General features: G+C 41.0%; 1 protein-coding gene across 2 annotated transcripts; it reads right to left on the bottom strand.

Moving 5' to 3' along the window:
• Positions 1–13357: 13357 nt before the first annotated feature.
• LOC148017065 (putative inactive purple acid phosphatase 16) lies at positions 13358–15925 on the bottom strand. Of its 2 annotated transcripts, XM_087663037.1 has the most exons (6): positions 15583–15922; positions 15206–15394; positions 14813–15101; positions 14543–14717; positions 14000–14331; positions 13358–13893 (listed from the first exon to the last, which is right to left on the bottom strand). In XM_087663037.1, the coding sequence occupies exons 1-5, from the start codon at positions 15833–15835 to the stop codon at positions 14008–14010; spliced, it is 1230 nt and encodes a 409-aa protein (XP_087519163.1). In that variant the 5' UTR covers positions 15836–15922; the 3' UTR covers positions 13358–13893; positions 14000–14007. The 2 variants fall into 2 exon arrangements, with proteins under 2 accessions (XP_087519163.1, XP_087519164.1); XM_087663038.1 differs by lacking the exon at positions 13358–13893 and having other exon boundaries at positions 14158–14336; positions 15583–15925.
• Positions 15926–16440: the final 515 nt, after the last annotated feature.

Genomic DNA, 16440 nt, shown 5'->3' on the forward strand with positions numbered 1-16440 from the left:
TTATTAGATGGATATCAAGGCATCTTAGTTATAATCCTTATGATCATAGTTTGTACTAACTACGCACATCTTCAAGATCCCAATCTATTAAATATGAGCTAACAATTTGTGACATTAGCAACAGCTTGGGCAAAGGCCTACAATTTCTAGGATGAATTTCCTTTAGGCTAGATCACTTACCATGCAATCTGTCAAGCGTGCAAGCTACATCATACCTTCAATGTGGTGAAAAACATATCTATTATCTACAAGAAAGGGGAGTTGACAATACTTTGGAATCTTATATGCTACTTATGTTGTGTATGGATTTTTCACACAACAAATAGGTGCAATTAACTTCTCTTGATACATGCATTTTGAAAACTCAATCTTTCGAATATTTGAGACAAAGTTTATCATTTTCAATTAACTATTCCCATGTGGTATAGTACGGGACCTAACATATCTCATGTGGGAATCAAAGCAAGCATCTATCAATTTGGAAATTTATTACTTATATCTGGTAGCCTAGTTGGATTGACAGTGATGCCCTCGGCCCGAAACTTCATTGTTGGTTGTAGAATTGCCACCCGCACTCGACATTCTTCTCTTAGGGGCCATCATTGATCTTCTTTTCTTCTAGGCACAACCCCTGTGGGAATCTCAATAGCCTCTTGCTTACGTAAAGGGGCAAAAAATGTAAAAAAGCTCACGGGTTAGTGAATAGTCTCGCGGGAAAGAGGGGAAAGATAAGTGCATGTAGCCACCCTCTAAGGAGGGGAAGAGAAGGAATATTCTAGAACCTTCTCTCTCTCTCTCTCTCTCTCTCTCTCTCTCTCTCTCTCTCTCTCTCTCTCTCTCTCTCTCTCTCTCTCTCTCTCTCTCTCTCTCTCTCTCTCTCTCTCTCTCTCTCTCTCTCTCTCTCTCTCTCCCCCCCCCCCCCCCGTGCAGTGTCCCATTTCTCCTTCTCCTTACGATGGGGGGGGGGGGGGGGGGAGGGGAGGTTTTAACAGGAGGGAGGTGAGGAGGAAGTGGACTGGTGGTGGTGGTGAATGGTGGCAAGGAGTCTCCAACCGCCCAAGTGGCCCGGGGAGCGGGGGTAGGCCACATGGCCTCTCCTTGTTATCATCATCATCACCATCTTCTCATTCATCGACGTCATCTCCCTCTTCTTCCTCGTCATCATCCACTCCTTCCCCCCCACCATCTGTTCAGTGACGAAGGGGGGAGGAGGTTAAAAAATTTCCCTTAATTTTAATGAAAAGTATAGGGGGGTTCCTAAGTAAAGGGGGGGAATATTACATCTTCTCCCCCTTAGAGAACTCAAGATGTCCTCATCTTGGAAGAAACTGGGGGTTTCATTTTGGAATCTGTGGGGTAGGATCCATCACACATTCGTTGTGACACTCTGATCTTTCATAAGCATAGGGTCTATTGAAACAACAACTTATTGTATTCTATATATCCGAGTGTGGATTACAAGAAAAAAGTTTATTGTAGTTACATTTCATGAATATCTTCTAGGTTTTTCCTACATATTTGATAATTTCCTGGTAGGTTCTGGATCACTGAAGCTTGTACAACTTCATTTTTTGTAAGTCCAAGTTCCTACATATTTGATAATTTCCTGGTAGGTTCTGGATCACTGAAGCTTGTACAACTTCATTTTGTATAAGTCCAAGTTCTCTTTGAGTCTTGTTGGGACAATTGGCATGGATATTTCCAAGGTTGTGGCACTAAGAGCATCAGTGTTTAGAGTACTTTGGACATTGCCCTTTGAAATGGCCTAACTCCTTGCAATAGAAACAACACGAAACTTTATCACTTGGACTCACAAGATTCTTGATTGTCTTTGGTAGGATTTTCTCCTTTAGACCAAATTGTCCCAGGATCCTTTTAGCGGACCGAAGTGGTCCTTTATCTTGGAGACTCTATTTCCAAATTGTCCTCTTCTTAGATCTGGACTGAGATCCATGGACAATCAGATTTTCTTGTAATACTAAAAAATACTCCCAAGCTTCGACATTCTAGTAAGACCCAATCTATATTAATTGAGAAGAAACAACTTAAGAGACATTCATTGCAAGTTATAATAGTCATTCCTTGCTAAAGTATCTCTGGATCACTTGTAAGTTCTAAACTCAAAATTGATGCAACTCATATAACTCGAGTTAACTGTAGGTACAAGAGTAAGGTTTATTCCAATACAAGTTATATTACATGTTGATAAAACTTCTAGGATTTCTAATCATCCTAAAGAGGTGCAGTGAGCTCTAGGTCTTCGTTTTTATCTGATTCCTTTATGTATCCAAAGACTACACTTGTGTAACTTTGTTTTCTTGGAGGCTCAATATCTTCTGGACTTAAGTTAGGGCAATTTTCTTGTACATGCCCTAGCTCATTGCAGTGGAAGTATCCACGGTTGGGACATCTCTTACAGATGTGCCCTATCTCTCCGCACGTGTGGCATCTCTTGTCTTGATCTCAGGAATCATCTTTGTCACCATTGCCCGATTTAAGTTCTTAGATGATTGCCTTTGCTCAAAGTAATGCATCTTGCAAGTCACTTGGATGATTACATTTTCTCAAAGTAATGCATCTTGCAAGTCTGTTAGATGCATTGCTTCAAGACAGTGGTTTAGAGGAGTGTTCAGGCCATGGAAAAACTTGGATACTTGTTGCGCAATATCCATACATGGTGCGTATTTTAGTAGGGTTACAAAATTTGAGTAGTAAGCTTCCAAGGTTAATTCCACCTGCTTTAGCTTGAAGAATTCATTCATCCTCAAAGTCTGGTAGGTTGGCGAAAGGTATCGTCCGAGTAGAGCATCTTTCAACTGAACCCAAGTGACAATAGCTTGAGAAATACCTTGATCTTTGCACCATTGCTTCCACCATATCCGATTCTGACCAACTAACTTAAGTCTATTATTGCTTGATTGTTAGAAGTAGTTCCTGAGGCAAAGAAATAATCATCTATTGACTCAATTCATATCTCTGCCTCTACTACGACGTCTATTCCTTTTCCACCAAACTCGGGTGCCTTAATCTGCTTGAGAAGGAATTTCTTCTATTGCATGTCAACATTCATGGGTGCGGAAGGTGCCTAACAAGCAAGCCATACCACTTAGGTTATTCTATTTAGGATATGTCTATGGACCATATATTAATCAATCACGTATCATTACAAAGTTTTGCTCTGATACCAACTGTAACATGCCTTGGCTGTCCAGGCACGTTTTTAGCGATCCATCGAGAGACAAATCTAAGTGACACTACCCGACACTCCCATGGAATGTTAGGGGGTTTGTTGCCTAGGGTTTCTTAAGTCCGCCTCTCAATGAAATGTTTGCGACCGAGGAACCCAGTGGGATCAACCTAGACAAGGTCTTTTGATAGTATTCTAGAATCGGGTCTTGGACATCCTACTTTACGCAACCCAAGCCAAAGCAGATCCATGCCGCTCTTGGTTCAAGGAGAATGGAAAATGAGAGGGATGCGCCGCTCAACCTCTCTACCTTTAGGGCATAGTCCCATTTCGGTCCCCCAAAACGGCATGAATCAGGGCTCTATCCTAACAATTTCTAATGGTCACGTTGGTAAAACCTTGTGAGAAGCCTCCCAGTTCTCTGGGACCACCTTGCCGTAAGGCAGACCCATCAGGTTTCCGCCCACCCACTTCCCTCATTAAGCATTCTTTAGTTATTTAATTAGGTCCTACAACATTTATGTGTGACATTTAAAATCAGCTTCCTTAATTAAGCCTTTTAAAAAACAGGGTTCGTTTGTGTAATTTACAACACAGACACGAATACAGAGCAAACAATCCTTTGACAAACAAGTTTAAACAAGTTCCTTAATTTATCTTCAGGTTAATCTTTGTCCCCTACCCATATAGGAGAAATTATATGTCCCTTTTTCCCTACAAAAGTAACTGGTCCAAATCACATGGCACCACAATTCCCATCCTTTATCTAGAATAGGATCTTCCAATGCCACAGACATTGGGGCCACGGAGGTCTTTCAACTCCATTCTAGACTTGGAAAGGGATGTCCAAAGCTCCACCTAACCCACAAGCTACCTAGGAGTGAAACATTATTCCCGTGGTTGGCATTTTCACCACTCGACCTTCCGTGCGTGAATCGAGCAGTGCCCCTTTTAGGTTGATCCACAGTGTGATCTTGGAGGTGATCCACCCATGCAAAGAACATTTCCTGAATTAATTTGTTTAAGAATCAAGTATAGTCAAGGTAGTCAGCCCTAATATCATCTTCCAAGAAAACATTTCTTTATTCCCATTGCAATTTTCCATCACAAACCCCTGCCATGAATTTACCATCAATCACAAGTACTTGGAATAATCATCCAGACGAAAATCCAACAATCAGTTGAATGTAAAAGCATTTAGGATGTTGTTTGATCAACCAACAAAACCAATTGTATTTTTCCAAACAATGCAAGAATAGGCACAATAACATTTCTATCTGCATATTCGCTCTTCCCCTTGGGATCTAAGAGCAATACTATGCAAAATTTACGTAACACTCCCTTCCTTCGACTAGGGCATATGTTAAGGTTTCAAACACTACACAAGACGTAAGTTCTATAGATCACTTACATTGATAGATAACCCAACCTTCTTCCCAACAAGTATATAAAAGTAGTGGTCTTTACTTTGTCTCAGGGTTTCCTAACCCTTGAGCTCTCCACCTACCTTTGAGGCCTGGAGTTGTTGTTTGTACCTAGCCTAACCCCGAATTGGATTTATGAAGGTGGTAGTTATCATATGGATCTCAAGGCATCTTAGTTTTAATCCTTATGATCATAATTTTTACTAACTATGCACATAATCTAGATCTCAATCTATTAAATATGAGCTAATAGTTTGTGACATTAGCAACAGCTTAGGCAAAGGCCTACAATTTCTAGGATGAATTTCCTTTAGGCTAGATTGATTACCATGCAATCTGTCAAGTTGCAAGCTACATCATACCTTTAGTGTGGTGAAAAACATATCTATTATCTACAAGAAAGGGGAGTCGACAATACTTTGGAATCTTATATGCTACTTATGTTGTGTATGGATTTGTCGCATAGCAACTAGGTGCAATTAACTTCTCTTGATACATGCATTTTGAAAACTCAATCTTTCGAATATTTGAGACAAATTTTATCATTTTTAATTAATTATTCCCATGTGAAAATTTGAAAATTTATTACTTATGTTTGGTACCATAGTTGGATTGACAGTGATGCCCTCGCCCGAAAATTTGTTGTTGGCTGTGGGATTGCCACCCGCACTCGACATTCTTCGCTTGGGGGACATTCTCAATCTTCTTTTCTTCTGGTGCAACCCCTATGGGAATTTCAGCAGCCTCTTACTCACGTAAAGGGGCAAAAAGGGGGGGAAAAGCTCGCGGGGTAGTGAATAGTCTTGCGGGAAAGAGAGGAAAGATAAGTGCGTGTGGTCACCCTCTAAGGAGAGGAAGAGAAGGAATTTTCCAGAACTCTCTCTCTCTCTCTCTCTCTCTCTCTCTCTCTCTCTCTCTCTCTCTCTCTCTCTCTCTCTCTCTCTCTCTCTCTCTCTCTCGCTCTCTCTCTCTGTGTGTTGTGCAGTGTCACGTTTCTTATTCTCCTTACAATGGGGGGGAGGGGGGTTTATAATGGGAGGGAGGTAGGGAGGAAGTGGATTGGTGGAGGTGGTGCGTGGTGGTGGGGAGTCTCCAACCGCCCAAGTGGCCCGGGGGGTGGGCCACGTGGTCTCCCCTCGTCATCATCATCGTCACCATCTTCTCCTTCATCGACGTCATCTCCCTCTTCTTCCTCGTTGTCATCCACTCCTTCTCCCCCCTGCCACTTGCTCGGCGACGATCGAGGGGAGGAGGAGGAGGGAAAAAAAATTCCCTTAATTTTAATGAAAAGTATAGGTGGGGTTCCTATGGGAAGGGGGGGAATATTGCATCAGTCCCCTCAGGTGGCCGCCGCAGACTGGGCGAGATGGCCAGGGGGTGGTAGGCCACGTGGCCTCCCCCTCATCATTATCATCATTATCTTCTCCTCTCCCCCCCCCCCCCCCCGGCCACCTGTTCGGCATCAAATGGGGGGAATTAGATTTTTTTTTTAAAAAATTGCCTTAATTTTAATGGAAAATTATAGGGGGGAGGGGGTTTCCTATGGAACACGTGAAGGGGAAGGGGGGGGGGGGGGGGGGGGGGGGGGGTTTATTACACCCTCTCCCCCTTAGAGAACTTGAGATGTCCTCATCTTGAAAGAAACTGGGGGCTTCATTTCGGAACCTGTGGGGTAGGACCCATCATACATTCATTTCAACACTCTGATCACTCATAAGCATATGGTCTTTCAAAACACCAACTTATTGTATTTGATATATCCGAGTTTGGTTTACAAGAGAAAAGTTTATTGTAGTTACATCTCATAAATATCTTCTAGGTTTTGTCATAGGTATCAGATAATTTCTCGGTAGGTTCTGGATCACTAAAGCTTGTATAACTTCATTTCTTGTAAGTTCAAGTTCTCTTTGAGTCTTGTTGGGACAATTGATGTGGATATGTTCAATGTTGTGGCACTAGGAGCATCGTTGTTTAGGGTGCTTTGGACATTCCCTTTTGAAATGACCTAGCTCCTTGCAATAGAAACAATGTGGAAATTTATCACTTGGGATCACAAGTTTCTTGGTTGTCTTTGGTAAGATTTTCTTCTTTAGACCAAATTGCCCTAGGATTCTTTTAGCAGACCAAAGTGGTCCTTTACCTCGGAAACTTTGTTTCCAAATTGTCCTCTTTTTAGATCTAGACTGAGATCCATGGACAATCGGCTTTGCTTGTAATACTAAAGAATACTACCAAGCTTCGACATTCTGGTAAGACCCAATCTATATTATTTGAGAAGAAACAACTTAAGAAAATTCATTGTAAGGTATAACTGTCATTCTTTGCTAAAGTATCTCTGATCACTTTTAATTTCTAGGCTTAAAATTGATGCAACTCATATTACTCGGGTTAACTGTAGTTATAAGAGTAAGGTTTATTCCAATACAAGTTGTATTACATGTCATTAAAATTTCTAGGGTTTCTAATCATCCTAAAGAGTTGTAGTGGGTTCTAGGTCTTTGTCTTCATCTGATTCCTCTATATATCCAGAGATTGCACTTGTGTGGCTTCATTTTCTTAGAGGCTCAATATCTTCTCAGGGCACTTTGCTTTCCGGTCCCCTAAAACAACATGAATTGGGCTTCTATAAGGGTCGTTGGTGGACGTCAATAAAACCTTGTGAGAAGCCTCCCAGCTCTCTGGGACCACCCTGCCATAAGGTGGACCCATCAGGGGGTTTCACCCACCCGCTTCCCTCAATACGCATTCTTTAGTTATTTAATTAGGTCCTACCATATTTATGTGTGACATTTAAAATCAATTTCCTTAATTAGGCCTTTTAAGAAATAGGGTTTGTTTGTGTAATTTATAGCCCAGACACGAATGCAGAGCAAGCAGTCCTTTTGACAAACAAGTTTCTTAACTTATCTTCAAGTTAATCTTTCTCTCCTATCCATACCGAAGAAATTATACGTCCCTTCTTCCCTGTAGAAGTAGCTAGTCCAAATCGCATGGTACCACAATTTCCATCCTTTATATATTTGTATAGGATCTTCCAACATGCACAAACGTTGGGGCCATTGAGGTCTTCAACTCCATTCCGGACTTAGCAAGGGATGTCCAGAGCTCCCTTGACCCACAAACTACCTAGGAGTGAAACATTATTCCCGTGGTTGGCCTTTTCACCACTCGACCTTTGGCCCATGAATCAAGCAATGCCCTTTTCGGGTTGATCCGTGGTGCAATCATGGAGGTGATCCACCCATGCAAATAACCTTTTCTTAATTAGTTCATTTAAGAATCAAGCACAATCAAGGCAGTCAACCCTAATATCATCTTCCAAGAAAAAATTCCTTTATCCCCATGGCAATTTGTCATCACAGACCCCCACCATGAAATTATATAACTAGTCGAGCACTTGGACGATTGTCCAAAACTGCAACCAATAATTAGTTTGAAAGCACAACTATTATTTGCAGATGTTTGTTTAACCATCAAGACCATTTCATTTTTTCAAAAGGTGCGTGAATAAGTACAATATCACTTTTTCCTCATGTTCGCTCTTCCCCTTGGGATACAAGAACAATACTATGCAAAAGTTTACGTAACACTCCCTTCCTTTGGCTAAGGTGTATGTCAAGGTCTCATACAACTATAAAAGATGTAAATTATATTGATCACTTTCATTGATCGACTTTCCAACATTCTTCCCAACAAGTATAAAAGTATTGGTCTTTCCCTTGACTTAGGATTTCCTAATCCTTGAGCTCTCCACTTGCCTTTGAGGCTTGGAGTTGCTGTTTTTATCTAGCCTAACTTCAAATTGGATTGATGAAAATACTAGTTATCATATGGATCTCAAGGCATCTTAGTTTTAATCCTTATGACCATTGATTGTACTAACTACTCACATCATCAAGATCCCAATCTATCAAGCATGAGCTATCAATTCATGATATTAGCAAGAGCTTGGGCAAAGATCTAGAGTTTCAAAAATGAATTTATTTTAGACTAGGGTTCTTACCATGCAATCCATTAGGTGTGCAAGTTACAACATATACCTTCAATGCGGTGAAAACATAACTACTATTTGCAAGAAAGGGGAGTCAACAATATTTTGGTACCTTATATGTTGTTTCTGCTACGTATGAATTTATGGCATGGCATCTAGGTGCAATTAACTTCTCTTGATACTTGCACTTTGAAAACTCAATCTTTCAAATATTTGAGATGAAATTTATCATTTTCAATGAAATATTCTCACGTGGTATAGTACGGGACCTAATGTATCTCATGCGAAAATCAAAGTAAGATCTAACAATTTGGAAATGTTTTACTTATATCCGGTATTGTAGTTGTATTAACAGTGATACCTCGCCCGAAGCTTCATTGATGGTCGTGGGATTGGCACCTGCACGCAACATTCTTCGCTTGGGGGCCATTCTCGATCTTCTTCTCTTTTAGGTGCAACCCCCGCAGGAACTTTGGCAACCTCTTGCTCAAATAGAGGGGCAAATGGGGGGAATTAATCTCGTGGGGTAGAAGGGAAGGGGAGATGCATGTGGTCTCCCTCTAAGGAGGGGAAAAAAACAAACCTTCTGGAACATTCTTCTTCTTCTTCTTCTTCTTCTTCTTCCTTCCTCTCTCTCTCTCTCTCTCTCTCTCTCTCTCTCTCTCTCTCTCTGTGCTAGTGCAGCATCTCGAGGCATTCTCTCCATTGAAAAGGAGGGGTGAAGGATTTTATAATGAGAGGAGATGGTATGGGGTGGTGGTGGTGGTGTCCCACCCCACCCACCACCTGTCAGTGTGGTGCATGGCGACGAGGAGTCCTCAATCCCCCAAGTGGCCATGGACCGGGTGAGGTGGCCAGGGGGTGGTAGGCCACGTGGCCTCCCCCTCATCATTATCATCGTTATCTTCTCCTCTTTCCCCCCTACCACCTATTCGACGTTGACAAGGGGGAAATGTTATTTTTAAAAATTTTGCATTAATTTTAATGGAAAATTATAGGGGGGTTCCTATGGAACAACGTGAAGGGGGGATTTTATTACAAAATGAGAGAAATGACTCTATTCTTCTTGCTGGGATGAGGTATAGTATACCAAAAATTTGTTTTTACTCACTATATTTTTCTAGCAATAGAGTTTCATGTTGATGCTTACTATCTCCATTCCTTTGCTAGGTGTGTAATGCATGAGCTCCCCTTTGATATACAACCAAAAATTGAGGTTCTTGATTCATCTATCTCATACTATATGAGGAGTGAGCTTAATGCAAGTGCATTTGATTATTGGTTCAATCCAATTGACTTTAAAACTTTGGAGGTTCTTCTAATTCCATACAATGAAAAGTAAGTAATTTGATATTTTGTTAAATTTTATGAGATCTTTTTTTGCTAGATTATTAAAATATAATTTTTTTCAATTCTCATTGGAGCCTAATTGGAATAGACTATGTGGAGAGACAATGTTTCCTCACCCCCATCAATTCTATGAAAGGAAGCCATGGAAATGCCAAGTTGTAAGTTATATATTCTAGGGTCTCCTTGATATTTTGATCTTTTTTTGCAAGTACTCTAAATATTTTGATTGTTTTTTACAATTACTTTAAATTTTATTACCTTTTTGGTATAGAGATGTAAAAAGATTGATTGAAGTGCTAGAGAAAAAACCTCCCATGCCTTCTGATTTGCTTGTAGTAATGCAATATAGACAAGTTGCGGTAAGGCCTTGATTAAGAAAATTAATTCTATAAGCTACCATAAACAAGTTTCATAGTTTTACTTTATATTGTTGATTGCAGTGTCCTCATCAAGATGGTAGTCACTCTTATGGTTGGAGAGTAATTGCAAATACAGAAGATTGGTTAAGTTTATTTATCTCAATGATGATAAACTTATAAAGGTAATGTGAAAGATACTAAACTTTAAGATAAAGGTTTATTGCAAAATAATACATTGATGATAATAAGATAGTCCATTGTAAAAAATAACAATGAACTAAAAATCTTTTCTTATAAATGTATGATATTTACAAGGGATTGCTATACAAGTGAGCATGTTTGGTATATAGGAGCAAAGATCATGAAGTACATAATGGTCAATTGTATGCAACCAATAAAAATGACAATAGTCGGGGATCGGACATTGAAGGAGAGGAGGTGTATGTAACTACTAGAAGTACCCCCACCTTCAAAAAGTCCATGAGTCATCCTCAAGTGCCCACATTGTGGGAAGGTAGCTCATGTAAAGGAACAATCCTAGAAGTACCCCCCACCTTTGACATAAGGTGAAGGATTCCAAGGCTACACAAGTCACAATATTGAACTCAATTTTATGGTCCGTCTATATGAAGTAGATGACTCCACCCTTATTGCTTCATTAGGGAGGCCTTGGCTAATGGAAAGTGCAACATCTAGTCACATGACCTATCTATGTGACTAGATCTAGGATCTCCATGAGAGCCAAGGGCTCAATTGACATAGGTGACAATTCATATGTTTTAATTCTGAGGTGGGCACTCATACATCTACTTCTTGATAGATGGGATATTCATGGCCTAAAGCTTCAATCTTCTTGATATTCATAGCCTTAGTTAGGTATTTCTTATCACATATGACTACCTGCCATATGACCACATGGTGGGTAGGATGGCATGTGCAAAGTGACCGTGCTTATAGATGGAACCTTGTGATCAAAATAGTAAGGGGTCAAGAGGCCCGTATGTTGCTAGTGGGAGTTTGCACAACATGAATGAAACATTAAGGGTTCTAAACCCTCATTATATGAGCAACATTATTGAGGCTTTTGAAAATACTTCTCCATCATATGACATCTTTTGTCACCAAAATATGCATATTCTACACCAATTGCCTCAATTCTATGGTTTAGGATTATTCCATCATGTGGGAAGAGCTTGCACCCATGATATTGGTGTAGAATGCCAAACAAAACAAAGATAAAATTAGGTGTATTAGGGCCATTAGTTGTGCCTTTGCAACAAGCACATCTTTGAGGAGTGAACCAAAGGGGTAAGAAATCAAATATGCAATAGATTTATCTTCAAGTGCCCACATTATGGAAAGATGACACATCTAGTGTATAAATTCTAGAAGTACCCTCACCTTCAAAAAATCCCAAGAGACATCCTCAAGTGACCACGTATGGAAAGATGGCTCATTCAAAGGAACAATCCTAGAAGTACCCCCATCTTTGACCTAGGGTGAAGGATTCCAAAAACTACACTATCCGTGACATTGAAGTTAGTATTTGTGCATCTAGGAAGATGTCTTATCTAAAGGAGAAATGCTAGAAGTAGCCAGATCCTCAAAAATTCCAAGCGTCATCCTCAAGGGCTCACATTATGGAAAGATAGCTCATTCAAAGGAAAAATCCAAGAAGTACCCCAATATTTAGCATAGGGTGAAGTATTCCAAGGCTATACCAATCCCAACATTGAAGTTGTTTTTCCATCTATTTGAGATAGATGATAACATCCTTACTGCCTCACTAGGGAAACCTTGGCTAATGGTAAGTGGAGAGTCTAGTCACATGACCTATCAATGTGACTACATCTAGGATCTCCATGACAAAGAAGCTCAATCAACATAGGCGACAATTCATATGTGACTTGATCTACGACGTCCATCATAAGAGGGGGCTCATCAAAATAGGTGACACTTCGTATGTGACTAGATCTACAATCTCCATGATAGTGGGAGTTCAATCACCATAGCTAACAATTCATATGTTTCTATTTGAAGTGTAGGCCACCATCCCTCAACTTTTTGATAGATAGGATTTAGCAATTAAAGTCCTCTATGTGCTAGATTAAAGCTTCAATCTTCTTGATATTCATGGTTGTAATAGGTATTGCAATGGAGTTTGCATATGATGAAGGCGGTTCTTAATTGGTGAGAAGTACGATGCAACTCACAATAGATATGTGAATCTATAACATATGGTTGCATACAATACCATACCATATGGTGGCTAGAATGGCATGTGCAGAGTGATTGTGGTGAATTAGATGCACAAGGTCCCCACACAAGAATGGAATCCATGTGTACTACAAGTCTTTATGATATCAATGAGATATAGAGCTTATCCTTTGCTCATGTATATTCTCACATACCCATGTATGCACAAAACTTCTTTCAAAAAATACATTTAAATAGTTAGCCTAGGAGCTCTAATGGTCATCTTGAGTCTGACCTGCAAATCAAATATATGGGTACCCTATGCAACCATGTGAATATCTACAAATGGAACATTATGGTTAACTTTTGAGAGGGGATCCCCACACAATGTACTAGTCAATAACTGATATGAGCAAAGAAACAACTAAGAATGAGTTTGCTAATGCACATTACAAGTTTGGTCAAGCGGAAGAAGCTGTCTGATGACCTCCCGAGCACTGGCTTCTCACGAGCTTGTCCTTCTCATGTCTAGTCCAAAATGCCATATTTTGCTGGTGGGAATGTGCATGACACAAATGAGACCTTACGGATCCCAAACATCATTGATGAGGGACATTATTGAGGCTTTTGAGAAGCCTTTTGCATCGTATCACATGTTTTATTACAAAAATATACATATTCTACACCAATCTCCTCAATTATAGGGTTCAAGTGGTCCATTCACCTGGGAAGATCTTGAGCCTGTGGTGATATGGGTGTAGAATGTCAAACACAAGGAGATGGGATCAAGTGCATTAAGGACATGGGCCGTGCCTTTTCAACCAGCACCACACTTTGAAAAGATGACTTGTTTGAAGGAAAAAATCTATTTTTGCATATGATGAAAACAGTTCTTAGCTGGCAAGAAGTATGGTATTTTACAAGAGATATGTAACTCAATGACATAAGGCTACATACAATATTGTGATTATATATGGTGGGTAGGATGGCATGTACAGAGTGCTTGTGTGGTTAATTGGATGCACAAGATCCCCACACAACAATGGGATCCATGTATACTATGAGTCTGTATGAGACCAACAAGGCGGTCTTTTGATCATGTTATGTTATCACATATTGTCATATGCCGAAATGCTGATCGGACAAACATTTGAATACATTGTTGTGCAAGGATACCATAGAGAGAACATCAACAAACATCACAACATTCGAGCTTCGCAATGATGCCACGGTCAGTGAGCCTGGCCAACAATGCCAGCCAAGCCAATTAAAATCTTTGACTCAACCTCCCAAACTATCACAAAGAGACAGGTATCAAGTTGAGTGTTCGACAGAATCAGTTTGAGACTCTGACCCACGGAGTTTCAAAGCCAAACCATCTAAAGCCTGCATCCATGTAGTGTCTAACAACATTAGCTATCGATGTAACATTGCCATTGCAGGCATATTATTAAGGATACTTTCAATCACAAAGGAGCGTGAGGGTAAGCACCAGGAGAGCTACTTAAGGTCGAGCCAACCAGTGATGGAGCCATCTTCCAATCGAATGTAAGTGCTTATCCTGACCGATATTCCAGCCCTGCCAGCACCTGCTGCTTGGCCAGATAAAGCTGAGTTTATGTAATTGTCAGATCGTGCAAATTGGCGTCTTGGCTTTTCTTCTTCTTCATATTCCTCGAGATAAGATAATTCCAGCTCCAATATGCGAGCTCCTCTTGTCCAAGTTCCATATCCTCCATACCCGGTGTGCCTTGCGAAGCACAGGTGCATTCCTCTGTGTGGGCAGCACCAGTCTAGGCCATGGTTGTGCCCCACAAAAGAAGCCTGTGCTACCAAAAATTAAAAGCACAAAGCCATTAGGGCAATATCATTTTCTATTTAAAAAAAACATGAAAGGCTGTTGGGGGGGATGTGGGTTCAAGGTTGTTGTTTTTGGGTGTATACCCTACTGCCCTTTATTCACTAGCGATATGTGTACATGTTCTTCCATTTAGATAAGAGCTTTCTCTTACAGAGATAGATAGATTGATCAAACCTTAACAGACTGTCTGGCGGAGAGGATGTCCATGAACCCAAACTCCTTTATCTGAGGATCAACTTGCTCTTCGTTTATTGAGCCAGCACAAGGAGGCAGAATCGAAGATCCTGGAGTGGAAGCAACCTTTGTATAGGCATATGTTGGTATGTGCCAAAAGGCCAGCTCTGTTATCCTTCACAATAGACAGAATAACCATTGACTTTATCTCGTATCATTCACAAGATCGTCATGGAATCACTGAGGTAAAAAAAGGGGTTCGCTACTTACCTGCGGTCAGGGTTCAATACTGTTGAAGTCTCATGGAACCAGGCTGCCTGAGGAGCTGATATCACTTCTGGATAAGAACCCCCTCCGGAATCTAGGAAATACAAGAGCACTGCGGGGGCGCTTGAAGAATTCAGATTGGAAGGTAGCCTGATTGGGAGGACATAGTTTGATAAGCTTGGCCAAAGTGACTTGGGCCCATGCCTAGACTGACTAAGCTCATAAGTCATCTCGTTGGCAAAAAGTTCGGCTCTAGTCGTGCCCCTGAAATACTCAGTGATCTGGTTTTCCCCTGCCGCATGGACGCCGTACATGGTAGCACAAAATGACTCATTCACACGCGCTCCACACTATGCAAAGAAAAGAGGTACTGGCATGATAGAGATAATGTTGTACCGGGAATCCCATCACTACCAAACCATTCGATCGGCCATTCGAAAGGCATATCGTCATGATTTCCAAATACAGATGTCCAAGGGATGCCCCTTTCCCAGGTTGCGGATAGGGCCTCGTTCCAATACTTGGTGGCATTGGGAGAAGCCATGTTGTTTGCAGTTAGGATGTCTCCCAGAAATACTACCAAATCTGAGCAGGAGGCACAAGAGAGCCTCGTTAATAAGCCGTGCACCAAGAGAAAAAACCTTATTTATCACAATACCCTGCCAGTACCCTAATTCCCTACTGCTGTATCCTTGCGCCAGTAGGAAACCCCATTGGCTTTTCTTCAGATAGCGTACGCCAAGAAAGCTCTTACATGTAGCTGTCTCTCTCACCTGGTCTCTCCAGATCGAGGATGTCGGACATTACGCGCGTGGAGTTCCGGTCTTGAGCAGGTCCCCATTCTTCGGAGGCAGCTTCTCCGTAATGCAGATCCGCGAAGAGCGCGATCTTGAATGTATTCTGACGAAATTGGAGGTCCACCAGTGCAACGGCGAAGGCATGGGCAAGGCATAATATGCAGATGCAGAAGAAAAGCAAGCTCCTGGTAACAAGCACTAGCTTCTGACCGGCCTCGCGAATCATCATCGACTTTCTCGGTTCGATCGGACTTCTGGGAGATCTTCCCTTTGCAGAAACTTTTGTGAGATAACACCCAACCCCCTCGCATGGATAGTGGCAGAATATCTTTACACACCAAAATAATACATTTTGCAAGAAATTAGAAATCAATGTATTTAAGATTGTTTTGCAAGAAATTAGAAATCGATGTATTTAAGATTGTTTTGCCCTGGTCGCAAATACACAAAGTATATCTATGTCCATCACTTTACAAACTGGGGACGGGGGGCTCCCGTGGGTGGGGAAGTTCACATGTTTAGCATGTAAACAATATGTCATGTCCTCTCCAATGTGTAAAAAACTTGGGATGTCCAACCCTTAAATGAGAACTTTGATTGCTTTAAACTTAGAAAGTGGGTGTCCATCATTCGGTGTGTAACTATCCTGAGTTTCATAGATTATGCCTTATTTGTGTGTCGTCCTTGCGACTTTAAGTTTTGGAGGGACAACATAGTTAAAATTGATTATGGCCTGCTTGCAACAAGATACCTGTGCTCCACTTCATCTCACCAGAGCTCATCACCAAGCATTGTGCTCTATGTGGTGGGGATTATGTTCATTTGTTTATAGCA

The sequence above is a fragment of the Lygodium microphyllum genome, chromosome 22, assembly GCF_053477565.2.
Source record: "Lygodium microphyllum isolate KBCC chromosome 22, Lygodium_microphyllum_v1.1.10, whole genome shotgun sequence".
NCBI classification, from domain to species: domain Eukaryota; kingdom Viridiplantae; phylum Streptophyta; class Polypodiopsida; order Schizaeales; family Lygodiaceae; genus Lygodium; species Lygodium microphyllum.

Excerpts from the sequence above, each read along its gene's own strand:
- LOC148017065 (XM_087663037.1), bottom strand. The coding sequence starts at position 15,835 with ATGATGATTCGCGAGGCCGGTCAGAAGCTAGTGCTTGTTACCAGGAGC. Across the intron at positions 15,102-15,205 it reads TGGTAGTGATGGGATTCCCG|GGGAAAACCAGATCACTGAG; the intron begins GTACAACATTAT and ends TCCATGCGGCAG. Across the intron at positions 14,718-14,812 it reads GTATTGAACCCTGACCGCAG|GATAACAGAGCTGGCCTTTT; the intron begins GTAAGTAGCGAA and ends TCTATTGTGAAG.